General features: G+C 48.8%; 10 protein-coding genes across 10 annotated transcripts; 8 read left to right on the forward strand and 2 right to left on the reverse strand.

Moving 5' to 3' along the window:
- Positions 1-1,204: 1,204 nt before the first annotated feature.
- On the reverse strand, positions 1,205-3,748 carry AO090113000120 (PAP2 domain protein; the record flags this gene model as incomplete). Its single annotated transcript, XM_023237828.1, has 4 exons — positions 1,205-1,739; positions 1,799-2,569; positions 2,654-2,778; positions 3,740-3,748. The coding sequence occupies 4 exons, from the start codon at positions 3,746-3,748 to the stop codon at positions 1,205-1,207; spliced, it is 1,440 nt and encodes a 479-aa protein (XP_023092617.1).
- Positions 3,749-5,432: 1,684 nt separating this feature from the next.
- Positions 5,433-6,237, forward strand: AO090113000121 (Rho4-like protein; the record flags this gene model as incomplete). Its single annotated transcript, XM_001824253.3, has 3 exons — positions 5,433-5,555; positions 5,625-5,828; positions 5,881-6,237. 3 exons carry the CDS (start codon positions 5,433-5,435, stop codon positions 6,235-6,237), a joined length of 684 nt encoding a protein of 227 aa, XP_001824305.3.
- Positions 6,238-6,817: 580 nt separating this feature from the next.
- On the reverse strand, positions 6,818-7,269 carry AO090113000122 (DASH complex subunit DAD1; the record flags this gene model as incomplete). The annotated part of the gene is made up of 3 exons (XM_001824254.3): positions 6,818-6,991; positions 7,049-7,111; positions 7,180-7,269. 3 exons carry the CDS (start codon positions 7,267-7,269, stop codon positions 6,818-6,820), a joined length of 327 nt encoding a protein of 108 aa, XP_001824306.1.
- Positions 7,270-7,913: 644 nt separating this feature from the next.
- Positions 7,914-8,699, forward strand: AO090113000124 (uncharacterized protein; the record flags this gene model as incomplete). The annotated part of the gene is made up of 1 exon (XM_001824255.3): positions 7,914-8,699. One exon carries the CDS (start codon positions 7,914-7,916, stop codon positions 8,697-8,699), a length of 786 nt encoding a protein of 261 aa, XP_001824307.3.
- Positions 8,700-10,133: 1,434 nt separating this feature from the next.
- AO090113000125 (uncharacterized protein) lies at positions 10,134-10,647 on the forward strand (the record flags this gene model as incomplete). Its single annotated transcript, XM_023237829.1, has 2 exons — positions 10,134-10,562; positions 10,627-10,647. 2 exons carry the CDS (start codon positions 10,134-10,136, stop codon positions 10,645-10,647), a joined length of 450 nt encoding a protein of 149 aa, XP_023092618.1.
- Positions 10,648-11,158: 511 nt separating this feature from the next.
- Positions 11,159-11,992, forward strand: AO090113000126 (uncharacterized protein; the record flags this gene model as incomplete). The annotated part of the gene is made up of 1 exon (XM_001824259.3): positions 11,159-11,992. One exon carries the CDS (start codon positions 11,159-11,161, stop codon positions 11,990-11,992), a length of 834 nt encoding a protein of 277 aa, XP_001824311.3.
- Positions 11,993-12,114: 122 nt separating this feature from the next.
- On the forward strand, positions 12,115-13,308 carry AO090113000127 (uncharacterized protein; the record flags this gene model as incomplete). The annotated part of the gene is made up of 1 exon (XM_023237830.1): positions 12,115-13,308. The coding sequence occupies one exon, from the start codon at positions 12,115-12,117 to the stop codon at positions 13,306-13,308; it is 1,194 nt and encodes a 397-aa protein (XP_023092619.1).
- A 293-nt stretch (positions 13,309-13,601) lies between these two features.
- chsD (chitin synthase D) lies at positions 13,602-16,512 on the forward strand (the record flags this gene model as incomplete). Its single annotated transcript, XM_023237831.1, has 3 exons — positions 13,602-13,646; positions 14,264-14,304; positions 14,370-16,512. 3 exons carry the CDS (start codon positions 13,602-13,604, stop codon positions 16,510-16,512), a joined length of 2,229 nt encoding a protein of 742 aa, XP_023092620.1.
- Positions 16,513-17,692: 1,180 nt separating this feature from the next.
- Positions 17,693-20,187, forward strand: hsp88 (Hsp70 chaperone Hsp88; the record flags this gene model as incomplete). The annotated part of the gene is made up of 5 exons (XM_001824260.3): positions 17,693-17,767; positions 17,886-17,917; positions 18,023-19,454; positions 19,510-19,821; positions 19,897-20,187. 5 exons carry the CDS (start codon positions 17,693-17,695, stop codon positions 20,185-20,187), a joined length of 2,142 nt encoding a protein of 713 aa, XP_001824312.1.
- Positions 20,188-22,937: 2,750 nt separating this feature from the next.
- AO090113000130 (putative mannosylphosphate transferase (Mnn4)) lies at positions 22,938-23,931 on the forward strand (the record flags this gene model as incomplete). Its single annotated transcript, XM_001824261.3, has 3 exons — positions 22,938-23,306; positions 23,371-23,798; positions 23,847-23,931. The coding sequence occupies 3 exons, from the start codon at positions 22,938-22,940 to the stop codon at positions 23,929-23,931; spliced, it is 882 nt and encodes a 293-aa protein (XP_001824313.1).
- Positions 23,932-24,026: the final 95 nt, after the last annotated feature.

Raw genomic sequence — 24,026 nt, forward strand, 5'->3', positions numbered from 1 at the left:
TGCTTGAAGCGGCCAGTCGATGGGTCAATCCGCGCCTGTGGTGAGAATCGCGTCAGAGGTCTGATTATTGGAGCTCGTGTCGCCGGCTTTCCATCAAGTCTGGTGGCTTTGGGCACACCACCGCTTTTTGGAGGAGTAAAGTGAACCCAATAATCAGGTCTTGAGACGTTCTGGTCGGAGTTCACGTCGATCGGCTGGGTGATGTTCCGTGACTGCTCCTTTGAGGGAAGAGGGCTGATATCCATAGGGTCGTAGTATTGTTCTTCACTCCCCATGCTAGTGTCTTCGGCATCCATTACGACGCGTTGCGTAGTCGCGAAGACGCCAGCCATGGTGGTTTTGGAATCAGGACGATTGTGAGAAGAAGGTACGGGTATCAACGTAGAGGATTTTAAAGTGCGTTTCACGTGAGAATACAGTGTAGTGAGAAGGTAAAAGATGACGAAGAGGAGAAAGAGTATCAAGAAGACGTGGGTGGAAGTGGTGAAGAGATGAGGGAAAGCAAAACAGATGGGATCGCAATTATTGGCCATGGGTGGTTGCCATGGTTTTTATTGAGGTCGCAAGAGTCGCTGGAGTGAATGGCAGCTCCATGAGTGTGCGTCGCGTGATATACAGATGGCAGGCTGGAGAGGCGCAAGACGAGCCTTCCCACCGGCGCGCAATCTGGAGAAGTGAATTGATGGAAAGAAGTTAAAAGTAGTTCCCGGCATGGTTTAGACGCCCCGAAGCTCACCCACACTTTCCCTCTTTGGTACATTCACGTGATCTATACACAGACAACATTGAACGATCAACAAGTAGCTCACAAGTAGGTCAAGAACAGTTCTCCAACCATTGGAGATGCAAATTCAATATTCTGGTAATTGCCTCTCTGTATATAATTCAGGTATTGATCCAATCATTTCTCTGTAGGAGCCCCCAATCTCTCTTCAACGCGCAGTCACGCCAACAAGGGGGGAGGAGGGGGAATAAATAAAATAAAAAACATGGGGAAAGAAAATACATAACGCATCAAAGTCATATATATACACCAGAAGACCGGCTATGGTACAGAAATAATAATGACTCGAGACGTTCAGCCAGCTGAACTAGACCTCACTCTCAGCTTAAGTTTCAGATGGCTTTAAATCGGCGCAAGGCCGACTTTGTCAAAGACAAAAGGAGCTCCCTCCATCACAATCCAAGCAATACCTAGCCAGCGTTAGTCATGGTCAGAAATGGGCAGAAAAAGAAAGGAAAAAAACCACATACCGGAATATACTACCAGCTTCGTAACTACCTCCACATCGTATCGTACACGAGGTCTCTTGATTCGCGCAAACATCTCTTCTTCGTCCGGCTCGGGGTCAAGAACCAAATCAGGGAACGGCTCCGTCAATGGAGGTGCCTCTGCACCATCAACACCAGTTGCGAGTCGAGGGTTACCAGTTCCCATCATAGTTTCATATTCATGGAGCTTGGACCGCTTCCGTGATAGTTGAGGATGGTGTCCCTCCGAGATGTCTTGCCGAGAATCCTCCTCTACCAGGGGTGACGTTCGGTTGCTATTTGACAGGCTCTCTCGTCTGCGCTTCTCCCGATAGGCCAGGGTTTCGTAGGCATCAGCTTCCGACTGAGGACCAACAGAGATTGCTCGTCGTCGAGGGTGGCGGATGTTCGAAAAGATAGACGGGATTTCGGAAAAGGTCGGGAACACTTCATGATCCTTGAGTTGCGTGGGAACTTTGGTGTATTGCCTGGTTTAATAGTGAGCCAAAAAGAAATCCGTGCTAGATGGAGACGAGACCTGACTTACGACGCTGCGGTAAAGAATCGTCGAGGGAGCAACAGACCCAACTTTTCCAGGCCACGAAAGACTGGGGGAAGTACACGGAGAAGAGAGGGTTTCATAACCTCCCTCCACACAACAATCAGTGCCACTCCCAAGATAAGGCGCATAGCTGTCTTCAAAACTCCTAAATCTTCAAACCTATACGGAACCGTGGCGGGAACCGGGTCGTCCCATGTGATATCCGTTTTTACCACGTGCCAATAAGCTACTTGCAACCCAAGTATTACCCCCGCAAACGCTACACTATCGTCGAAACAAGGACAATCATCGGCGGGCTCCGGATGAAGACGAATAAGAGCGAGGATCACTAATACCACCAGCATGATCTGTTTCCCGGAAGCCGAGACAACAAACTCGTCGAAAGCGGTTCCGTAGGCATATTGTATGACTGCAAGCAAGCTGCCCAGCAAGCAGCCAATGACCACATCGAAAAACCCGTGCATACCGCAGTACAGTCGGCCGAATACAATCGAGGTGACATAGAGGTAAGTGATACCTTGTAGAAACACATTGACGGCAGGACTCAAGGTCGAGTCGGGCAGGTTTAGGAGAGCCAGTGCGTATACAGCGACCGAGACGGCATTTGTCGAATGAGTCGAGGGGAACCCATACTCCAACGCAGCGGAACCAGACATTGTAATACGTTGTAGCGGAGGCGATAGAGGGCGCGGGAGGCAAAGCAAGTCTTTGATAAAACCGCTAAAGTAGACTCCGGATGCCAGAAGATTTACCATCCTAATCAATTGATATCTTTAGCGAACGTGATCAGGCAGTCCACAGCGCAACGCGCTCTGGTCTGTCTCAGTCCCATGTACATACCCGCGCCCTAAGCTTGTATACCCATTCCAGAATAGTATAGGCAAGAAAACCATGAAAAACGTATGAGTTCCGAGATTGGCCGTGAATGCGAAATAGGAGTCTAGGGCCGGGGTCCGCACCTTCTCCTGCAACCAGGCGAGATATGGCGTCTCATATCGCACCAAGGGGAGAAGTTTCTGTCGTGGCCAGTACCGCCAGGATGGGAGCTGGTTGCGATCTATCACCAGCTGATCGTTAGTATGTTGACGCGCTAAAAGACCATCAGGTCAAATAGGGATTGCGACGCACAATGATTAAGGCTTCTCAACCCAGCATCTGGTGTGCCATTTGGTCCCTTGTCCATGTTGCAGGCGGCCGTTCAATTCAGATTGACGCTATCGTTGCGGTCTCCCCATAGATCCCACGGAGGATCTGCTCTGTTCAATGTCTCAACGCCGATGACAGTTTCGTGAGAAAACCATTCGGAAGCACGAGATGTGCAAAATTTTCACTAATTGTCCCTTGTCCACTCGGTTTGGATCAGGGGGAAGAGGAAGACAGAAGCAGATCAATTTGGATTAGTTGGGAAGATTGTCCCGCGCTATCCAGCGGGTTTGGTTCTTGGGCGGTCAATGTGATTAGCATAGCACGGGGGAATAAAATTGCTACTAATACAAAGTAGGATGTTGGGTTAGTGCTTAGTCACCCCTAATTGGCCCGATACGAGTACGGAGTGGATAATCCTTTCTTTAGTTATTTTTTCTATCATTCAAAATGAGGCTTTTTATGACAACGGAAGACGGAACATGAAGAATCGCCGAAGGAATTCTGGGTTCCGGAGTTCCTACGGATTCTCTCTTTCTGCATTACGCAGGAGACCTCAGTATACTCAAGTGGATAGTCAGAATAATTTGATTGAACGGGTGTTCCCTTTCCCATAATTGGTCGGCTTACGGTCAGTCTTCATGAACCTCGGTAGATTAAAACGCATACTGTAAAATAAAAATAAACCAAGGTGACATTGACGACAAACCCGTGTTCCTCTGCGGCCAACTCTCCACTACATATATTTTATCCACACCCACCCACCCACACACACATACATACATCGGGCATAACGATTTAATTTAGAAGTTGATTAGCCACAAGTTCAAAGAAGTTGATAGCCATTATTCCGGCGATGAAGTGTTCTCACCCGACGAGTGCTTTCTGTGCGGTCTTCAAGATGGACAGACCATGGTTAAGCTGCGCGATGCTATTTGCTCATACTATTATACCCAGCACCCTCTCAAAAGAATGACATTTGTAGAAGTAAAGTCAATATGAACTCTAGTCTATCAAGCCAATCAGAGTCAAAATGATGAATTATGCTGGTACAGACTTGGGCTGAATTGTCGACATGGATGTTGGTGCTGATCTAAAAAGCAGATATTCTAAAAAGGGAAAATTTATGAACCATAAGAGCCTGACATCATCTCAGCAACTGCGAGAGAAAAAGGAGTCGCTCGTAGACATCACTCATTAAGTATCGAAATACAACGTGATTATAGACTTGGATGTCTTCTGGTCTCTAGCGCATTCTCTCCGGCTACCACGAGTACATGACGATCGTCGGGCGAATTCGAGTTGCCGGAATGAGCCACGCACATTAATACCACCTTACTACATTGCAACAAGTGGAAGGGGTGTGGGGACATTGGGTAATTGGGTACACACGTACGTTAGGATTGGTTAGGAATTTCTACGACGGTAGCCGTGCATGAAGCGTCTCTGTGGACAGATGACAGCTGAACGCTTCGCGAGGGAGGATCCGAGGATCCAGTGTTCTCCTGTCCCTCAATCACACAGTCGTCTTGTAGGGGTATACTATTTGACCAAGACCCGCAAGGGATTAATCTAAACTGAGATATTGGCCAGTGTCTAGATTGCATAATCGGTGATCGCGGGCCAATCGAGACACTAAGCGAAATCAGCCTTCAAGATCGGAGCCGCTTTTAGGGCACGGGACAAGGTTACTGATAAGGTGAACCTTGGAAGAAATCCAAGAAGATCAAGGAGTTTGTGAGGAGTGGCCCAGACCGCAGGCCAGGAATTCCTTGATTTGAGCAATTGATCCAATCGATTGAGTGACGTTGTGCTAAAAAAAGGTTCAATGGGTTGTTGAGGTGTGGATTTGATTTTAGAGATATTGATTTGACTGCGTCATGGCCTGGGCAAATGGTTGCCATGGCAGCGCTTCGGCCCGTAAACATCGGGTTTCATGTCAGCTGGAGTACCGGCCACGCCACACCTGCCATTACTTGATCGAACTACCACGACTATCGTGAAACTTAACATCTCTTTCTTTCTTTTCAGTACCTAGACTACTGCTTTCGATCTTCGACTTCTTTTTTGTTGTTATTATCTCGCCTTCATCTTTCTCAATATCCTTCAGCTCCCTCCCGACCCATCATCCTCACCTTATCACTGAGCCTATCAACCGTTGGAAACCGAATATTTCCGGGACACCTTTAAAACGGGCAGTGGATCTATCTATAGGCAATAGATCAGAAGGACAGTTCCATTTTCGGCGCCGCTGAGCACCACGTTCTCCCAAATCTCCTAACTCAACCCCAGCCATCCGCCCTTCACCATCATGTCGAGTCATATGTACGATGACCAGCCTTATGCAGTGTCACGACGTCATTCGGTAAAAACACCTCCTCCTTCATCCACTCCCCGACACAGCAGAGGGCGCAGTCAGAGTGTCCGAGTGAGCAATGGAACTGCCAGCACAAATACTAGCATCTCGAGCGGGAGGATGTCGGAAGCGACGAATATCACTCAACCACCGGCATACTCGAAAAAGTTCGTAGTGGTCGGCGATGGTGGATGCGGAAAGACATGTCTCTTAATTAGTTACTCGCAAGGGTATTTTCCGGAGGTAAGACTCTTTATTTCCCTCGAATGTTACTGAACAGCCTTTTCCGACCGCCGTTCTGACATGGAATAGAAATACGTTCCGACAGTGTTTGAGAACTACATCACGCAAACCGTCCATCGGGCGTCAGGGAAGACGGTCGAACTTGCCCTCTGGGATACTGCAGGCCAGGAAGAGTACGACCGTTTGCGCCCATTATCCTATCCCGAGACTGATTTACTCTTTGTTTGCTTTGCTATTGATTGCCCCGCCTCTCTAGAGAATGTGATGGATAAGGTATGTCCCCTTTTTTTTGTTTTTTATTACATATGACATTGACTGGAAATAGTGGTACCCCGAGGTCCTACATTTCTGCCCTACGACTCCAATCATTCTGGTTGGTCTAAAGTCAGATTTGCGCAATAAGAGGACTTGCATTGAACTCCTTAAAACCCAAGGACTGACACCAGTGACCCCGGAGCAAGGTCAGACAGTGGCTCGGCGGATGAATGCCTCGTACATTGAATGTAGTAGCAAGGAAATGCGCGGCGTGGACGGGGTATTCGAAATGGCCGTTGACACTGTTGTGTCGGCCGAAGAACAGTTTAGCTGGAACAACCGTCAAAATCATAGTGCCAGTGGCAAAGCTACTGGAGGTGGCGGCGGTCCTAAGAAGGTCAAGAAGCGTACATGCAAGATTTTATAGATCGCTTTTCTTGTCTCTCGACGTGTCCTATGGCCCCCTTATCTTTGCTTGATATGTTACTGTTCCCCGCCGAAAGAAGCCTGGTTGCTTCGGCGCTTTGCTTCTCCTTGTACGTGATATGAATTGGATACGACCTGGAGAGGATGGCCTACGCGGTCCGACCCATTATGTGCTTTTCTAACTATTTTGTTAACGGCGGCTTTTTGATTTTTACATCTTCATGTTGCTATACCTGTTTTTGCCTTGATGATTGTCTCCATGAAACACTATTACCCTTCCTTTATGTCTACTATTATTTGTCTGAGACCTTGATTTTTCAAATTGGCATGTTTTCCTCATGATGTCTGTCACGAATCCGGTCTGAGGACCACTATGTCATATGCATGGGGTGGGTGTTTATTGGCGCTGAGTCTCCCATGTCACTGAATATAAAAACACTGTGAACCCCGAGAGATGTTTCTTGCCGTGTAAATTGATAATATATCATCTAGAAATCGAGAGTACACACTACACACGCCTAAATTTAAACTCCAATACACCAAGCCATGCACCGAACATCCTGGATCATGCCTCATGTATCTTAACCGTCTAACTCGCTCCTTTCATCGGCGAGTTCCTGCTCATGCAGTTCGGTATGGTCTTCATGAAGCTCCTCTTTCTTCACACCACTCTCCGCCTTCTCTTCCTCTGGGCGTCCCATGAAGTTCTCAAATTGAGACCAGAGAGCTTCGACGGAGCTAAACTCATTGCCCACCTATGCAGTTGGGATTAGCCAGTTACATGTACAAGGAAGCCGGAAGGTTGAACTTACTGCAACGATACTTTCAAGGTTTCGGTTTAATCGGTTGATGTTTTGCAGGACTTGTTCCATACCCTGCGGAGATCGGTCAATTCAGTAAGCTGCCTCGACTCTAAAAGCACCACGAGCTGCCCAAGACCTACCACGGCGATCTCTCTCACCAGTTCCTCCCGCTGCTGTTCGAAAACAGTCGGGGTGGACGACCTGGATTTCGAGCCTGGTGTCATGGACATTTTCGTTGTGGTGTACAAAAGTTGGGATAGTTTACGGTTGTAGTAACTAAGAGGGAAGTAGCCGGGGGTGGATTGATTGCAGATATCCTCAGTTATACTGTTTTGGGATCATTTGTACGCTTGACGCACGTTATCCATTCGAGAATACCCAACCATTATGTGGCGCATGAATTATTGTGGGACCCCCGCCGTGTACCTGGTTGCCTTGATCGGGTATGGTGCAAACAAAAGGCGCGTCTTTACTGCCGCCTGCTCGGCGACCGCTCTGTTCCCCGCCTATGTCTCCATTGAATCATCTCTCCAACGGGTGTGTACTATTAGTATGTACTCGATCCAGCACTACTCACATGGAGTGTATACTTAATGTGAGCGAGATTTTGGTGCTGTGAACTGTGACTGCAGGCTTTCGAAGATTCTGTATCAGTAACCTTCTCCAGTCTTTCTCTGCTAGCATGCCATGCAAATTATACTCGTGTACCAAGTCTGGCGCCCTGGCTCTGGTGTAACATAGACGTTGTACGCGAGGGACAAAGGGAACCCCTGGACTGTTTATAAAAAGTAGACTGTCACTTTACTATGCTGTAAGAGAGCGAGCAAATTTCCCTACCTGTGTTCTCAAGTAGTTTTCTTATACAACGAGTGCGATGACCCTTTCCATAGGAAACGCCCAGCTTCTCCAGGCGGAACTCGATGAAACTGGTCTTAGTTTCTTCCGACTCTCAATCCATGGAAGGATCAAGTATCTTACCATCGGGAGGAACATTTTCTCAACCACTGAAATGGCTTTTGGCCCATCTCTAAGGTCTCTACTGCCAGAATTTCCACCTGGTGACTGGAATGATGGGCTAATTGTCAAAGACAAGAGCACTGGGAAGCCATATTTTGCACGCGCTGTCCGGAACACATTTCCGAGTGTCAAAAACCAATGGCATGAGTACTCGGTGGATTATTCAGATATAAAAGTGGGAAAGAGGCTCCAGACTGGCATTTACGAGGCGCAATGTCCGGGATTTGACACCGTTGTCGTCGCTAAATTTGCTCGCTTTCACTGGGAGATTCGTTATATGGAAAGCGAGACAACAGCATACGAGTGGATAAAAGACCACGATATTGGCCCGCGATTCCTGGGCCATCTGGTTGAAGATGGCCGCGTAATCGGGTTCCTGATGGAACGAATTTCCAATGCACGACATGCAGTTTTAGATGATCTCGAGGCTTGCTGGGATACATTGTCACGGTTGCATGCCCTGGGGATCCGACATGGTGACACGAGTCGATTTAATTTCTTGTTGACCGATTCGTGGGCTGTTTTGATCGACTACGATACAGCTCAAAAGTGTGACGATCATAATGTCCTTTGCGAGGAGCTTGACGGCCTTGCTGAATCACTAGCAAGTACATCCAATCGAGGTGGAGGAGGTTTGCTCTGAGCGGGATATAAAATCATTGGATTTTGTTACTATTCGAGAGTTTAGCGTAGAGGGTATTTCTGTATCCCTTTGTGGTATGAGAGCTTGATTCGCTGCTATCATCATCCACTACATAGAACCTGTTGGACTGAATTGAGAAGGTATCCCTCACATGATTTGAACTAAGCTTCTTTCAGAAACTGTGCATATACGCCCGGGCGGGCGGACGGCTACTCTACCATAGCACTCTACCAATACTTTAAGACACTACCAATGCCAACTGAAGTTCATGGTCGCCTTGATGAGTACCTGCTCGATATCATCTGTAAGACGTTCAACTCTTTAACCTTGCCCATAGGTGTCATCTGATGCGGGAGGCCTATTTTACGAAGAGGAATGGTGAGTCGCAAGCTACAATTAGGCAAGTTGATGTTAACACATTGGGCGGAATAGTTCGAGCTACATGACATGTTTAAATTTGAGCGTCTTCGCGTACAAGTTTGAGCACGGCCGCCGTTATTACGCGTACATGGGATGAAAGTGAGTTGCCGAAGAAGTCATGTTCACTGAGATTTGTCCTAGCATCATCTAATAACAGACTGCTGGGATGTCCGTAGATTACCATCTCCCAAATGACGATGTACGTTGTGCTTCAGGCAGTGTAAAGGCAGGATATGAAACGTGTATTAATTTGTTTTTCTATGTATTTTTTTTTTTTTTTGGCTTTCTTCACCCTTTTCCCGGTAAGCCATTTTACCGCACAGCTAACCACTTTGCGATTAGTCAGTACTAGGCTAATTCTAATTTCTTCAGTAGTTTATAGTCATGTGACTATATAATTAGACTAAGCAGACTACCTAGTATAGCTCTAAATAGAGTTGTCTGAGTAGACTAAGCAGACCAAGTAGACTATGTAGACCACGCAGACTAGACGATTTCACTGGATCAAGTAAACGAAGCGGGTTAAGTATATTAAGTAGACTAAATGAGCAATTCGAGTAGATTTAGTATAGTAAACTATTCTAATTTCTGCCGGTAGAAACAAGTTTAAAAATATAGAAAAATAGATCTGGAATGCACGTTGGCTTACGCTATTCGGTGTTAGATAGTCCGGTTCAGAATCAGTAGGCTGCAAGACCCCGGATACCCCGGGTTTCCCCACAGCGTCACCCTCCTGAAGACTTGACTAGAATGGTATTCATTTACCCCACTTTATTTATGCTCGGAAGGTGGAGAAAAGCTGGGGACTCGGGACAGGATGACGCTGCACTGCGCCGGCCCTAGGCAGTAAAATTGTAGATCAAATCTCGGGTTGTCCGAGCATGACGATCACCATAAAAAATTTCGGGGTTGTGTTTGCCGACTATTCATAACTCAAAACTTTGGCTATAATGGAACGGTATTCATTTAAGGACTCGTCCTCTCCAATCCAGGGTGCAGCCCAGGACCTCAGCAATGCAAACACGCCTTCTTTGTTTGGCCGCCCTGCTGCTCCCACAGTATGGGCTGGCAGTCGACGACCAAGTAGGAGCAAAGATCGACTATGGCACATTCGAGAATCCCGCCGCTAGAGTTCGCCCACGTTTTCGTTACTGGCTCCCAGATGCCAGTGTAGATCCGACTATTGTTCAAAAGAATATCAAGGATGCCGGTGCCAATGGTGCTGGAGGTGTGGAATTTCTTCCCTACTATGACTATGGCAATGTTGTTCCAGGAGCAGATTGGGTAACTTATGGATTTGGTACACCCGCGTTTGTTGATATCTTCAAAGCCGCCCTACAGGCTCATAAAGATGCGGGTCTGGTGATGGACTTCCCTTTGGGACCGAATCAGGGACAAGGCGTACCAGCGAGTCCCGGTGATGAAGGACTACAGTGGGACTTGGTAAGTCTTTCTGTTGCAAAGAATGACAATTACGTGTCCTGACATGCGCATACTTAGTCTACAGCCTCGGTTGCCGTCCCTCTGAATGGCTCATATCATGGACAGATCCCTGGCTGGGGTACCGGGGAGCTGATAGCACTCGTTTCAGCTCAAGTGTTATCGAGTCAAAATATCTCGAATCCTACAGAGAGCTTGATTCCTGGCAGTGAAGTTCAACCCACCGCTACACAGTATGTGTTAAGGAACTCAACCTTGCAGGAGTGGTCACAGAACGTTACATCCACAGGGGAGCTTAGCTTGAGTTTTCCTACGACGGGCGGTCAGGGGTATAGGCTATTTGCGTTCTACCAGCATCAGACGTTGCATCAAAATGTACCAAGTACTTCTAATGTGTCGGGAACAATCTTTAACGGTGGATCATATGTCGTGGATCATTTCAGTGCGAAGGGTGCAGAAACTGTTACTCGATTCTGGGATGAGTATATCCTTGAGGACGAGATCAAACAGATGCTTGTTGCAGTCGGTAATTATGGTGAGTTGATCATGCCCAGTACTCAAGACAGAGAGGCTAACTAAGCGCAGGCTGGGAGGATAGCATGGAGATCACCGCAAATGTCTCCTGGACACCGGATCTTCCTAACATCTTCCAGAGGAAGCATGGCTACAGCATCAAGAAGTATCTTCCACTTATAATTTACAAAAACAACAACATAGGTCTACAAACGACCGCTCCTGGTACTATCCAGTGTCTATTGGATACCCCCGATCAGGGTAGTGGGTATATCAACGACTACCGGGCTGCTTTAGGGGAAGGGTACCGGGCATACTTGGAGGGGTTGACACAATGGGTGAATGCCATGGATCTCCAATACTCATCTCAAGTGGGCTACAACTTGAATCTCGATGTACTTGCACATGTTCCTGATGTGAATGCACCGGAATGTGAAAGCCTGGCGTTCGGTGACAGCATCGATGGATATCGTCAATTCGTTGGACCAGCTGCTCTCGCCAGCAAACGTGTTATCTCCAATGAAATGGGTGCAGTCAACTACAAAGCATTCCAGCATCAAGTTACAGCGCTTTTGTGGGAAATCGCTCGGGCTATTGCTGGAGGCGTCAACCAGTTCGTCCTCCACGGACACACATTCTCCGGAAACTATGTCGGTACAACGTGGCCGGGTAATACACCGTTCCACTTTCTTTTCTCCGAGTTGTATTCTGAGAAACAGCCTTCCTGGAACCATGGCTTTTCGGAGGCTTTGAACTATGTGGCTCGATTGCAATATACTCAGCAAAAGGGACAGCCTAAGCTCGATGTAGCTATTTATAATAAGGACTCCGCTACTGACGCACAGTTCGGCACAATTTACAACGAGACTGATCTACTCGAGGAAGGTAAGTTAGCTCTACTGATATTGAAGGTTAAATGACCTTTGCATGCTAAAATTGTGCAGGTTTCACGTATGTCTATCTCTCACCAGACAGCTTTGCTTTGCCGCAGGCTTGTGTCAGCAATGGCACACTTGCTCCTGATGGTCCGGGATTCCGTGCAATGGTTATTCCCAGCTCTGGCAACCTCACAATTGATGCCGTGAGAGATATCAAGAAGTTTGCTCGTAATGGCTTGCCTGTAATCCTGTCTGGTGGGCTACCAAATGCCTACTACACGGGGGACGGAAACACAGACGCTCTGGCGATGGAAATATCTTCCTTGGAAGAAGTGCAAAACGTCCACATTGTATCTCCTGGTCAAGCATCCAAGATACTGCAATCTCTAGGCATCGCACCGCGGGTGCAGGTGCAAGCTAAAGGCACATGGTATTCTACATGGCGCTCTGACGCTGATGGGGTCGACTATCTTTTCGTCTTGGGTGATACAGTGGATACTGCTGGTAATTTAAGTGTTGCCACGACAAAGCGACCATATTTCTTCGATCCTTGGACTGGAAGCCAAAGCCCCGTTCTTGAGTATCAACAAAGCTCTGGCCGAACCGTGGTGCCCCTTCATCTGGCCGCGAATCAAACAACTATCCTTGGCTTCCGCGGCACGACTAGCAACACTTCACTACATGCTACTCAGGTACCATCCTCAGTAATTGGCTACAATTACGGCAACCGAGAAAACAAGGTCCAACTGCATGTCTCATCAGGCTCAACCGACCAGACCCTGAGCTTATCCAACGGGAAAACCATATCCCAACTAACAACCAAGGATCCCGCCCCAGCATACCAGCTCACCAACTGGACCCTGACAGTCGAACACTGGGAACGTCCAGATAATCTATCCGATGCATCAATAATCGCGGCCAAACACAACACGACCCACAAGCTCACCTCCCTCATCTCCTGGCAGGATATCCCCAGCATCGCCAACGCCTCCGGGGTCGGGTACTACACCACCAACATAACCTGGCCCCCAACGACCAACACAGCAGATGGCGCCTACCTGTTTCTCCCACAGACCCCAAATGCAGCTCGTGTCTATTTCAACGGCCACAGACTCCAGGCCTTCGACTTCCAGGCGCCGAAACTTGACCTCAGTGCCTATCTTGTCTCCGGTGAGAATGAATTGACCGTGGAGGTACCGTCAACTATGTGGAACTATCTTCGGACTATGTTGGATGAGTTGTACTCGGCTGGTTCGTTACCCCAGCTTGAGGGGTCGGGCCCAGATCCGGTTCATAATGGGTTGATTGGGGTGGTGAGCGTTGTACCGTTTGTTAATGTGAATGTTGATCTGTTTTGATGGGGGTATGGTGCTATCTTAGGTAGTCAAATGTAATTAGTATCTGGGTCTTAGCATGTTCATTGAATGTATATACTTCAGTTCTATCTTCTTTCATCTTTTGAATCGAACTCAAACGAATAGGGTTCTTTTGGGGGTGATGCACAAGTTCTGGGGAATGTGATGTAGTTGTCATCGGGGGGTTACTGCCTCAGGCGCACAGGGCTACTACACATTCAACTCCCAAAGAACTGCACCTTCCTCTTTTGAGCCACAGCCATACAGTTCCACAATTGTTCCTCTCCATTCGTCCCATGTCCTCGCCGTACATAGAGTCCGTATTGCTCCGGTGGACACATGTATCATTCCAATAGAGATTATCGCTAAACAGCCCAATATCCCGTCAGAGGTTTCACATATGCGACGAAGAATGCCATCGATTTAAGGGCAAGTCTGTCTCACTCGAACGCAAATGAGATTGGCCAAAAGCAGAGACGACCATAGCGACCATCCGACCATTGCAGTCTACAACTTGGCAACAAGAAATTACATACAAAGGCCATGTCGTCGTTCGACTGGCGATGACCTACACAATAAACGCCGCCCTATGATATCTTACATGAACCTCCTTCAATTTTCATCCGGTGCAGGATTCTGTGACCAGTAACTGAGCGCTTTTGACATCCAACAGTCTAGCGACAGTGAGCCAGCGATACCACGTCTCTCTTGAACGTCTTTGTGCTATGGCGGGGAGTGTCAATCAGGGTGTGCCCATACCATGGGCAGCGAAAGATGTGAGTCGAGCTGTTTTCGAACACAAAAGCGAACATTACATTTAATAGGTATACAGATAGTTTGCATATCGATTATAGGTCCGTTAATGCTAGCAGCCTTTTTGGAATGGTTGCTCTTTCTCGCTGCATTCTTATATTGCCTGGTAAAGGTGTTCCAGAAAGCCGAGCATTGGAGTATCAAGGTCCTTGCTGTGACAATGATGATAATTTTCACCTCATTGAGGTAAGTTGGGCCATGAAGAACACTGCGAGGAAGTATCAGTGACCAGTGCATACTGATCGGTACAGAGGAATTTTCCTCCCCATTATGGTTGTCACCCTCCCTTTACCGCCTCAGCTCACTCAGAACTACCCTCCTGAGTTCGTCTTCTTCCTCCACTGGTTCGCATTCTGGACGTTCTCAGCCTTGCTCATCATTCCCTGGTTATTCTGCGTCCATAGACTGGTCACGAGCTCCATCGGAAGAACTCAGCGGATAAAGGAAGTCTTGGACGACCGGACCGCACCGAAGACTGTGATTGTTATGCCGGTATATAAGGAGAACCCTGCAGTCCTCATAAAAGCAATCAATTCGGTTGTCGACAGTGACTACCCAACGAACTGTATCCATGTATTCTTATCGTACGATGGGGTCAATATCGACGAGCCCTACCTTCGAGTGATCCATCATCTTGGAATACCGATTTCCCTGGATACTTATCCGCAAAGTATAGATGTGACGTATAGGGAAGCTAGAATCACTGTGTCTCGCTTCAAGCACGGTGGCAAGCGACATTGCCAGAAGTTAACATTCAAGTTGATTAGTCAAGTCTATGAAGAGTACAACAGGAAGCACGACGATCTTTTTATGTTATTCATCGATTCTGATTGCATCCTGGACCGACTGTGTTTGCAGAATTTCATGTATGATATAGAGCTGAAACCTGGAAGTAAGCATAACATGTTAGCCATGACCGGGATCATCACGTCAACCACAGAAAAGAATAGTCTCATCACGGTGTTACAAGACTTGGAATACATTCATGGTCAGCTTTTCGAGCGTTCTGTGGAATCGGGATGCGGCGCTGTGACCTGTCTGCCCGGCGCATTGACGATACTGCGATTTTCTGCTTTTCGAAAGATGGCGAAGCACTACTTTGCAGACAAAGCGGAACAATGCGAAGATCTATTTGACTATGCCAAATGTCACTTGGGAGAAGATCGGTGGCTCACGCATCTCTTTATGATCGGGGCGAAGGAGCGCTATCAGATCCAAATGTGTACCAGCGCGTTCTGCAAAACGGAGGCGGCTCAGACCTTCCGCACTCTCTTGAAGCAACGGCGCCGATGGTTTCTTGGCTATATTACAAACGAGGCATGCATGTTGACAGACGTCCGGCTGTGGAGACGGTATCCCTTCCTGTGCTTGGTTCGCCTCATGCAAAATACTATCCGCACAACTGCTCTCCTCTTCTTCGTCCAAGTGCTTGCCCTCATGACAACATCCAGTCGGTTTGTAGATCTCCCCGTTGGATTCATCGCGATATCGCTAGGGCTGAATTACGTGCTCATGTTCTATTTCGGGATCCGATTGAAGCGATACAAGGCCTGGCTGTATCCGCTGATGTTCGTTCTTAACCCATTCTTTAATTGGTTATACATGGTGTATGGGATTTTCACCGCGGGACAGCGAACCTGGGGAGGGCCGCGAGCTGACGCTGCGAAAGCCGATGAGCATACATCGCCGGAGGAAGCTGTTGAACAGGCTCGGGCGCAGGGTGATGAGCTGAATGTCCTGGTTGATACCTTTCGAGCCAAGGCTGACAAGAAAGGGTGCTTCAATCGAGCTTCGGAACAGATCGATCGTCGTCTTTCTGGATTGCCAGGACATCGCGGCAGCCACATTTCCAATCATGATGAGGCAATGGTACCACTCGCTAGTCTAATGACCTCGCCCCTAGATGTTCCCCGGATCGGCTTGCACCCGAATTGCTCTTCCGACTCTGTGGTCACGGACTCTAGTAGTAGTTCTATATCGTTACCGTTGGATGTGGAGAGCTTGATGAACGAAGAGGATCGAGCGAAGCGTTCAACGGCTCTCCAAGCGCAAGAGCTCACAGGTATTCTTCAACAATTCGCCACGAGCCCCGACGATGGCGATATCCATACTCAAGGCCCAGCGAGGCTACAATCTGAAGGTCCCGAGACACATATTGCATCAGAGCAATCTCGAGGTGCCCCTGCCTTTGCCTCCGTCCAGAAAGATGACACCGTTCACTGCATCCCGCTCAGGCAGCCACAAGGAGTGCTACAGTCTGCATACCCTCACCAGTCAGTTGAGCTAGGCGTAATAACGGGGAATCATCGCAGCCTTCGACCGTCACGGGGTCGGCGGCTACAAAAGACACGGAGACAAGCATCACAATCAAGGGACCCTGAGTACATGGTGTGACATCACAAGGCAAGAGTCGCTGGGCGGGTCCGTTTTCCATGAGTACCATCATAGCATGACATTTTCGCACGTTGGATACTGTTGGGAGGATGAGGAGGTGGGGACAAGTTTACGACGTCTATTAATTAGAGAGGAGAGAAAGATGCGGAGGGGGTTGGATAGTTACAGTCATTCTTCTTTTGACATATTCTTACCTTGGTTTCTTGAGGTTCTCTCCCTCTCCCGATACTCTAGATATGCTGGCCTACAATGGATATCATTATCTCACCGGTCCTCCTTTGTCCTCCTCTGCCGATAGTCGGTGACTATTGAGTTATTAAAACAGGTCATTGCTCATCGGGCACATGTGTAACGGCCACGCATGAGTAGCAAACGGTACCTTTTTTGGAGAAATTGAGTCCTAATTCTCCAATCATTGGGGTGGCATTAGGTAACTGTTACGTGAAGGTCAGTCCAACCCGGGGGAGGCCAAGACTCTCAGGCACCCAATGGCGTACCCCAGGGCCGTGAAATCTCTGAGGGGTGGATTATCGATAAGAGCTTGAGGCGAGGAGCAAGCGGAAGGAGCAGAGGAAGCAAACCCCGCGGCAGGCGGTGAGGGATACTGCCCAGACCCACCGCAGGCGGTGAGCGGGAGAAGAATCGAGTGGTAAGCGCTCGAAGGTTCCAAAGGTCAGCGCCATCGGAGCCCAAACGAAAGTTGTGCTGTGCTATACGGCTGGGGGGAAGGATGAGGTGTAGCCAGATGACTCGCAATGGAATTCTTGAAAGGAATGGATTCATCCTATATATATTCATATCACCTCTTCCTTCCCTCGTCTTTTCTCCTTTAAATCCGGTTTTGATCTATTCGTATCTAACTGCGCAGTAGAAAGTTGATAGTGGATCTCAGTGACCAGCGAGAGAAGCCCACGTCTAGATTTTTTTTTCTTTTTGAATTTTTGAATTTTTTTCATTTTCTCGATTTTCTTACCTGAGCCACAGTTTGCATCACCGCCCGATAGTGGCGCTTTTCAACGTGCAAATTCTCCCCCTCCAGCCCTCTTTCTTCGCTCCCCAAATCTTTTCATCCTAACTTTGTGATACCGCTTCCTATCCATTACACCTCCTCCTTCTCCTTTATCACTTTTTCTTCCCTCCCACCCTACCTCCTCCTATCACATCTATATCCCTTTTCATCATGAGTGTAGTTGGAATCGACTTCGGTGCCCAGAGCACCAAGATTGGTGTCGCCCGTAATAAGGGTATCGACATTGTGCGTATCATGCCTTCCCCACCTTCAGCGCTTCCCTATACTTTTTTTTTTCTTACCAACCCCGTCACTTGAACCATTTTGAAATGCAAAGACTAACCGTCGGTGCGACTCAATTTAGATCACCAACGAAGTTTCCAACAGATCTACTCCGTATGTCCACCCCTCTGTTAAGATTCCGCCCCACCCCAGCCAACAACGAGCTTAACGGCGTGGGTTTTATCTAGCCATCCTATACTGACTGTGTGTGATGTTCAGCTCCCTCATCTCCTTCGACAACAAATGTAGATATCTCGGTGAGGCTGCTAAGACACGAGAGACCTCCAACCTGAAGAACACTGTTGCAAACCTCAAGCGCCTGATTGGCCGCTCATTCAGCGACCCTGATGTTCAGATCGAGCAGAGCTTCAATACTGCTACTCTCTGCGATGTGAACGGCCAGGCTGGTGTCGAGGTTAACTTCCGTCAGCAGAAGCAGAAGTTCTCGGCTACTCAGCTGGTCGCCATGTACCTGACCAAGATCAGAGATACTGCCGCCAACGAACTGCAAATCCCCGTCTCCGATGTCACCATCAGCGTTCCCGCCTGGTTCACCGATGTTCAGCGCCGGGCCATGCTTGACGCTGGTGAGATTGCTGGTCTCAAGGTTCTGAGACTGATCAACGACACCACCGCCACCGCTCTTGGATATGGTATCACTAAGCTCGATCTCCCCGGTCCCGAGGAGAAGCCTCGCCGCGTCATGTTCGTTGATATCGGCCACAGCGACTACACCGCTTCGATTGTTGAGTTCCGCAAGGGTGAACTAAACGTCAAGGCTACCGCCTGCGACCGCCACTTCGGTGGCCGTAACTTCGACCTTGCCCTCACTGAGCATTTCGCCGAGGAGTTCAAGGAGAAGTTCAAGATCGACGTTCGTAAGAACGCCAAGGCTTGGGCTCGTACCCTCGCTGCCGCTGAGAAGATGAAGAAGGTCCTTTCGGCGAACCCTGCTGCCCCCATGAGCATCGAATCCCTGATGGAGGACGTCGATGTCCGCGCCATTGTCAAGCGTGAGGAGCTGGAGACCATGGTTCAGCCTCTCCTGGAGCGCGTCCTTGTTCCCATCGAGCAGGCCCTCGCCGAGGCCAAGCTCAAGCCCGAGGATATTGACAGCATTGAGATGGTTGGTGGCTGCACTCGTGTCCCCTCCATCAAGGAGGCCGTTTCCAAGTTCTTCGGCAAGAACCTTTCCTTCACCCTGAACCAAGATGAGGCCATCGCTCGCGGTTGTGCCTTCAGCTGTGCCATCCTCTCCCCCGTCTTCCGTGTCCGTGACTTCTCCGTGCACGACATCGTCAACTACCCCATCGAGTTCACCTGGGAGCAGTCCGCAGATATCCCCGACGAGGACACCAGCCTGACCGTCTTCGGTCGCGGCAATGTCATGCCCTCGACCAAGATTCTCACGTTCTACCGCAAGCAGCCTTTCGATCTCGAAGCTCGTTACGCTAGCCCCGAGGAGCTTCCTGGAAAGACCGACCCCTGGGTGGGCCGCTTCTCTGTCAAGGGTGTCAAGGCCGATGCCAACGATGACTTCATGATTTGCAAGCTCAAGGCCCGCCTGAACTTGCACGGTATCCTCAACGTTGAGTCTGGTTACTACGTCGAGGACATGGAAGTGGAGGAGCCTGTCGAGGAGGATGCTGATGTGAGTTGGATTCGTATCGTAATGCGCGCAGCTTTTGTTACTAACATGCGACTAGGCTATGGACACCGATGCTAAGGGTGATGAGCAGCCCAAGAAGACCCGCAAGGTCAAGAAGCAGGTTCGCAAGGGCGACCTGCCCATTGTCGCCGGCACCCCTGCCATTGAGCCTTCCGTCAAGGAAGCCTGGATCGAAGGCGAGAAGGCCATGTATCTGCATGATAAGACTATCGCCGAGACCGACGAGAAGAAGAACGAGCTTGAAACCACGATTTACGATATGCGTGACAGGAAATATGGTCGCTACGCCAGATTCCTCGAAGATGAGGCGAAGAAGCAGGCCTTCGATGACAAGCTGGATGAGCTCGAGGTATGTTCACTCTCCTTTTCTAGCCAGATCGCCGTGTCTGTCAAGGTTTTGTGCTCGTGCTAACCACGATTTTAGAACTGGCTGTATGATGATGAGGGCGGTGCTGACACCACTCTCGATGTCTATGCTGGCAAGCTCCAGGAGATCAAGAAGCTGGTGCAGCCATTCGAGGAGACCCTTGAGGACGAGCGCCAGCAAGCTCTGGCTGAAGAGCTCGCTAAGAAGCGCGCTGAGGAAGAAGCCAAGCGCGCGGCTGAAGAGCAGGCCAAGAAGGCCGCGGCCGCTGCTATGAACTTTGAAGAGAGAAATGAGACGATGCCTGATGCTCCTGCTCAGGAGGAAGCCCCCGCTGGCGACAAGCAGTAAACGCCTCGCTCCTGTTGCATCGGTCATTCCTCTCATCCTTAATATCCTATATTATCATTGAACACAGCTCTCGCATTTGCAGACTGATGCCAATACCTATGAACCAAATTCAATGATGTTGTGCGCGAGGTTGCTTTTTTCTATCATTACGATGCCCCACTTGTTTTTCTTTCTTTCTTCTTTTCGATTGTCGACATGACCTGGCAAAATTCATGTAGAACGAGATTTCTTTTGGTTCTCGTGTGTCGCCGATGGCGTTTCTGTTTCCCCCTGGTTGCCCTGCGAGGATGCTGGCGAAGTCGTGCACCACTGCTGAATCTCGGCACCGTTGTCGGCGCATCCCCTTCCATCCGCTGGCGACCGGACCTACATAAGGGCGCATCATGGCACGCGAGACGGTACCGAACATAGATATGACATGTGTGGATAGACTTTGGCTGCGCAAAAGTAAATGATTGCCAATAAAAGACCCACGGATAATAATGCCTAATCATCCTTTCAGGCTCAGGCTGCTGCCAGTCTCACCGCCATGTATGATTCCTAGGGCGGCGGTGCCCCGTAGCAAAATAGGTAACATTTGCCTAGTAGGCACTATGAGCGATCTGCGGTCGGATTCACAGTGACCAAGAGTGATTATAGGTATATTCGTAGGGATGTAGCCCATAAACAAGCAGTAATCCGAAGTGGTTCACATATATAAGGACTAAGGCCGTAGATAGAAACTTTAATCTAGGAGTCTCTTTGAGAGATGATTTCCTTTGAAGCTCTATCACCGGGTAGTAGACAACCTGCCCATTACATAAACCACAACCAAGCAGCTTCATTCCTGTGGTTCAACGTATACGGATGCTCAATATTTGCTTTGGGGATGGAATTGATCAGGTGACCGACCAGGTCCGGGAGGATGACTAATCAGGTTCTTTTGCTAACTCTTTTGAGTTCCAACTTTCAAAACGCTACACTCTTCATGACCACAAAGAACGGTGAAAAGAGTATTCCTTCGCCAAGACGCATGGCACTAGGCAGCACTCATTCGAGTCGTGACAGGTCGCCGGGGCGCATTCAGTTGTTCGCTTCGCCAAGAATACTGGATTGGAAATCGGCCAGGAGTCGGAGGCGAAGGACAACAACGACTTTAAGTGGGACCCGGTCTGCTTGGCAGGCTGAACGAGAAAAAAAGGGGGGGTGTCATGATGGGGATATTTGACGATCGTGGAAATGTATGGTTTGGTAGATGTTCTTGTCACCTCATTTTATTCCGGCGGTGGTATTGTACATGAGTGAGTAGGTATTTAAGGGGCATTGAGATCTCTCGTGCCTTGACTTGGTCTCTAAATGTCGCCCAAAACGGAAGGCCGGCAGTGGTCGCTGCATGAGATACGGCATTAATGATGGATCCGGGTGCTTTGTGCATAAAGAACAGTATAAAAACTGACAGGGGATCCAAGCGCTGCTGAATTTAGGACTATGGCGTCGACCGTCGTGATAGGATATTATTATATGCTTGACTAAAGCGTCTAGTATGGCGCCTCAAACCAGCCACTAGCTCCGGAATCCGGGACTTGACGGGAAGCTGTTAGTAGTTGTATACAGGAGAGACGGTATTATACGTAGGGCTGGTTTTTACGAATACGAGTGCTTTTGTCATTGAGAGGTGTCAACTGTCAAGTGGCTCACGATGAAACATCATGTTAGTCAGTGATGACGAATGGATGATTGAGATTGATTGATTGTATATTAATGGGGTAAGGTAGATTATGTATTTTGTTCTTCATAATTACCCCTCTCTAGGGACGCATTGGGTGATTGTTCGCAGCTCCTGTTCCCCCGTAGAGTAGTATGGAATACTTTACGGAGTACTAGTATTATGTGACCATACTTCTTACTTACTACCACCTCATTGATGGAGGGAATGTAGTGGAGCAACCCCGAAGCGGGCAAATTGGCACGCGAGGTGGCGGTACTTTGGGGAAGTACCGTACCTCCTCGGTTTTGATTTCCTCAGGCTCTACAACTACGTAGAAGAATGCGTATGGGTTGTGTGCACTTACGTAGTAACGTGCCGTGGAAAGGGAGGCAAAACCCTTACGGATGATGCGCAGGAATTTCACCATCTCAGGGTCACCCCCCAAAGCAGGGTCTTTTCTCCCACTCAATTTCTCCTGCCACAGTGGGGACTTTTTTTCTCGAACCCAAATACCTTTCGCCCCGCTTTAAGAACTGCAGCTGCAGTGAACTGGTTCCCTGTATTTTTTTTTTGGATTTTATGTTAATTTGTGTTTTTGCTTTTTTCGACGGATTAGTCGGATCGCAGGGATACCCAAGGTTCCTTTCCCTTCCGGTGCGCTGGTTTGTACTTGCTTTCTTTTGAAGCATTTGGATTGTTTTAGTTTCTTCTACTTTTCACTTCTCTTTACATTCTTCAGTGCACTTAAACTTTCGCCCCCAGGTTTAGCTTGGGATAATTCCTCCCTATTTCGGTCCCTGATCGACAGCACTTGACAGGGATACTACTCTTTTAGGAATATAATATTGGCTCCATCCCCGGATCCCTCGTGCGCAAAAACTGTTGGTCCACGATCTACTATTGCACCGGCTTCCTTACCGTTCTATATACATTCCGTTACTCAACTCATCAACCGACGGGTGATTGCTAGTTTCCCCGGCCACTATGCGCACCGAGGCGTGATCGTTCTGCTCGTTATCTGCCCTCCGATCACCCTCCCTCCCTCCCTACACTAGATCTCGAAATGCACCTTTGGGGTCTCCTGGCTCTTACCGGTGCGATCTGGTCAGCGCGGACCGAGGCGTCCTCCGCTTCGTCGTCGGGCAGCGCGGAGCAGCATTATGGCAAGGTCGTTAATCAAGACGACCCGGACCCCTTGTGGGACAAGTACGGGTTAAACAAATCCGAGGAGTTCAAGTATTTCCATGAACCGGGCCACGATGATATTCTCGGCCACTATGATTCTCGCTACTTTACCGAACCCGTGGCGGACGAGGAACGTCCGCAGACGATGACCTATATGGTGCGCGCATACTTGAACTTTTTCGAGGAAAATGGATTAGAGACGTGGATCGCACATGGGACGTTGTTAGGATGGTGGTGGAACGGCAAGGTATCTCTCTTGCTTCCAGTGCATTTTGGTATGTCGCTAACTGGGTGCGCTTGCCTTTTTCTAGGTCATGCCCTGGGACTGGGATATGGATACTCAAGTACCCGATACTACCTTGCGTCAGCTTGCCGACCGCTATAACCAGACGGTTGTCCAATACTCGACTAAGAATGCCGACGTACAACGGACCTATCTCCTCGATATCAACCCCTGGGCTCGTCAACGCGAGAATGGCATGGGACTGAATATCATCGATGCGCGATGGATAGATATGCAAACGGGCCTCTATATCGATATAACCGGGTTGAGTAAAATAAACCCAGATAAGCCGAACCTATGGATGGACAAGCACGAGCACCAGTACCGGACGGAGGATATCTACCCCCTCCGGAAGACCACCTTCGAAGGAGTTGCGGCTAAAGTACCCTTTGACTATGATGCGATTCTGATCGAGGAATACGGGAAGAATGCCTTGACCAGCACGCATTTTCATAAGTGAGTTTCCTGGTCTCCTCATCATAAGGTAGTGCTAATCACATGCAGCCATACGTGGATTCCAGAATCAGAGGAATGGATCCCCGATGATCAAGTGGCCGATGCCATCGACGACGATAAACAGTACGAGTAGCGTGATTACTTCATTCACGTAACCGACCGGATGATCTATCCGGACATTGGATGCGGTCTTATACCCTGATATATATCTCGACATATATACATCGT

This window comes from Aspergillus oryzae, chromosome 5 (assembly GCF_000184455.2).
Source record: "Aspergillus oryzae RIB40 DNA, chromosome 5".
NCBI lineage: Eukaryota > Fungi > Ascomycota > Eurotiomycetes > Eurotiales > Aspergillaceae > Aspergillus > Aspergillus oryzae.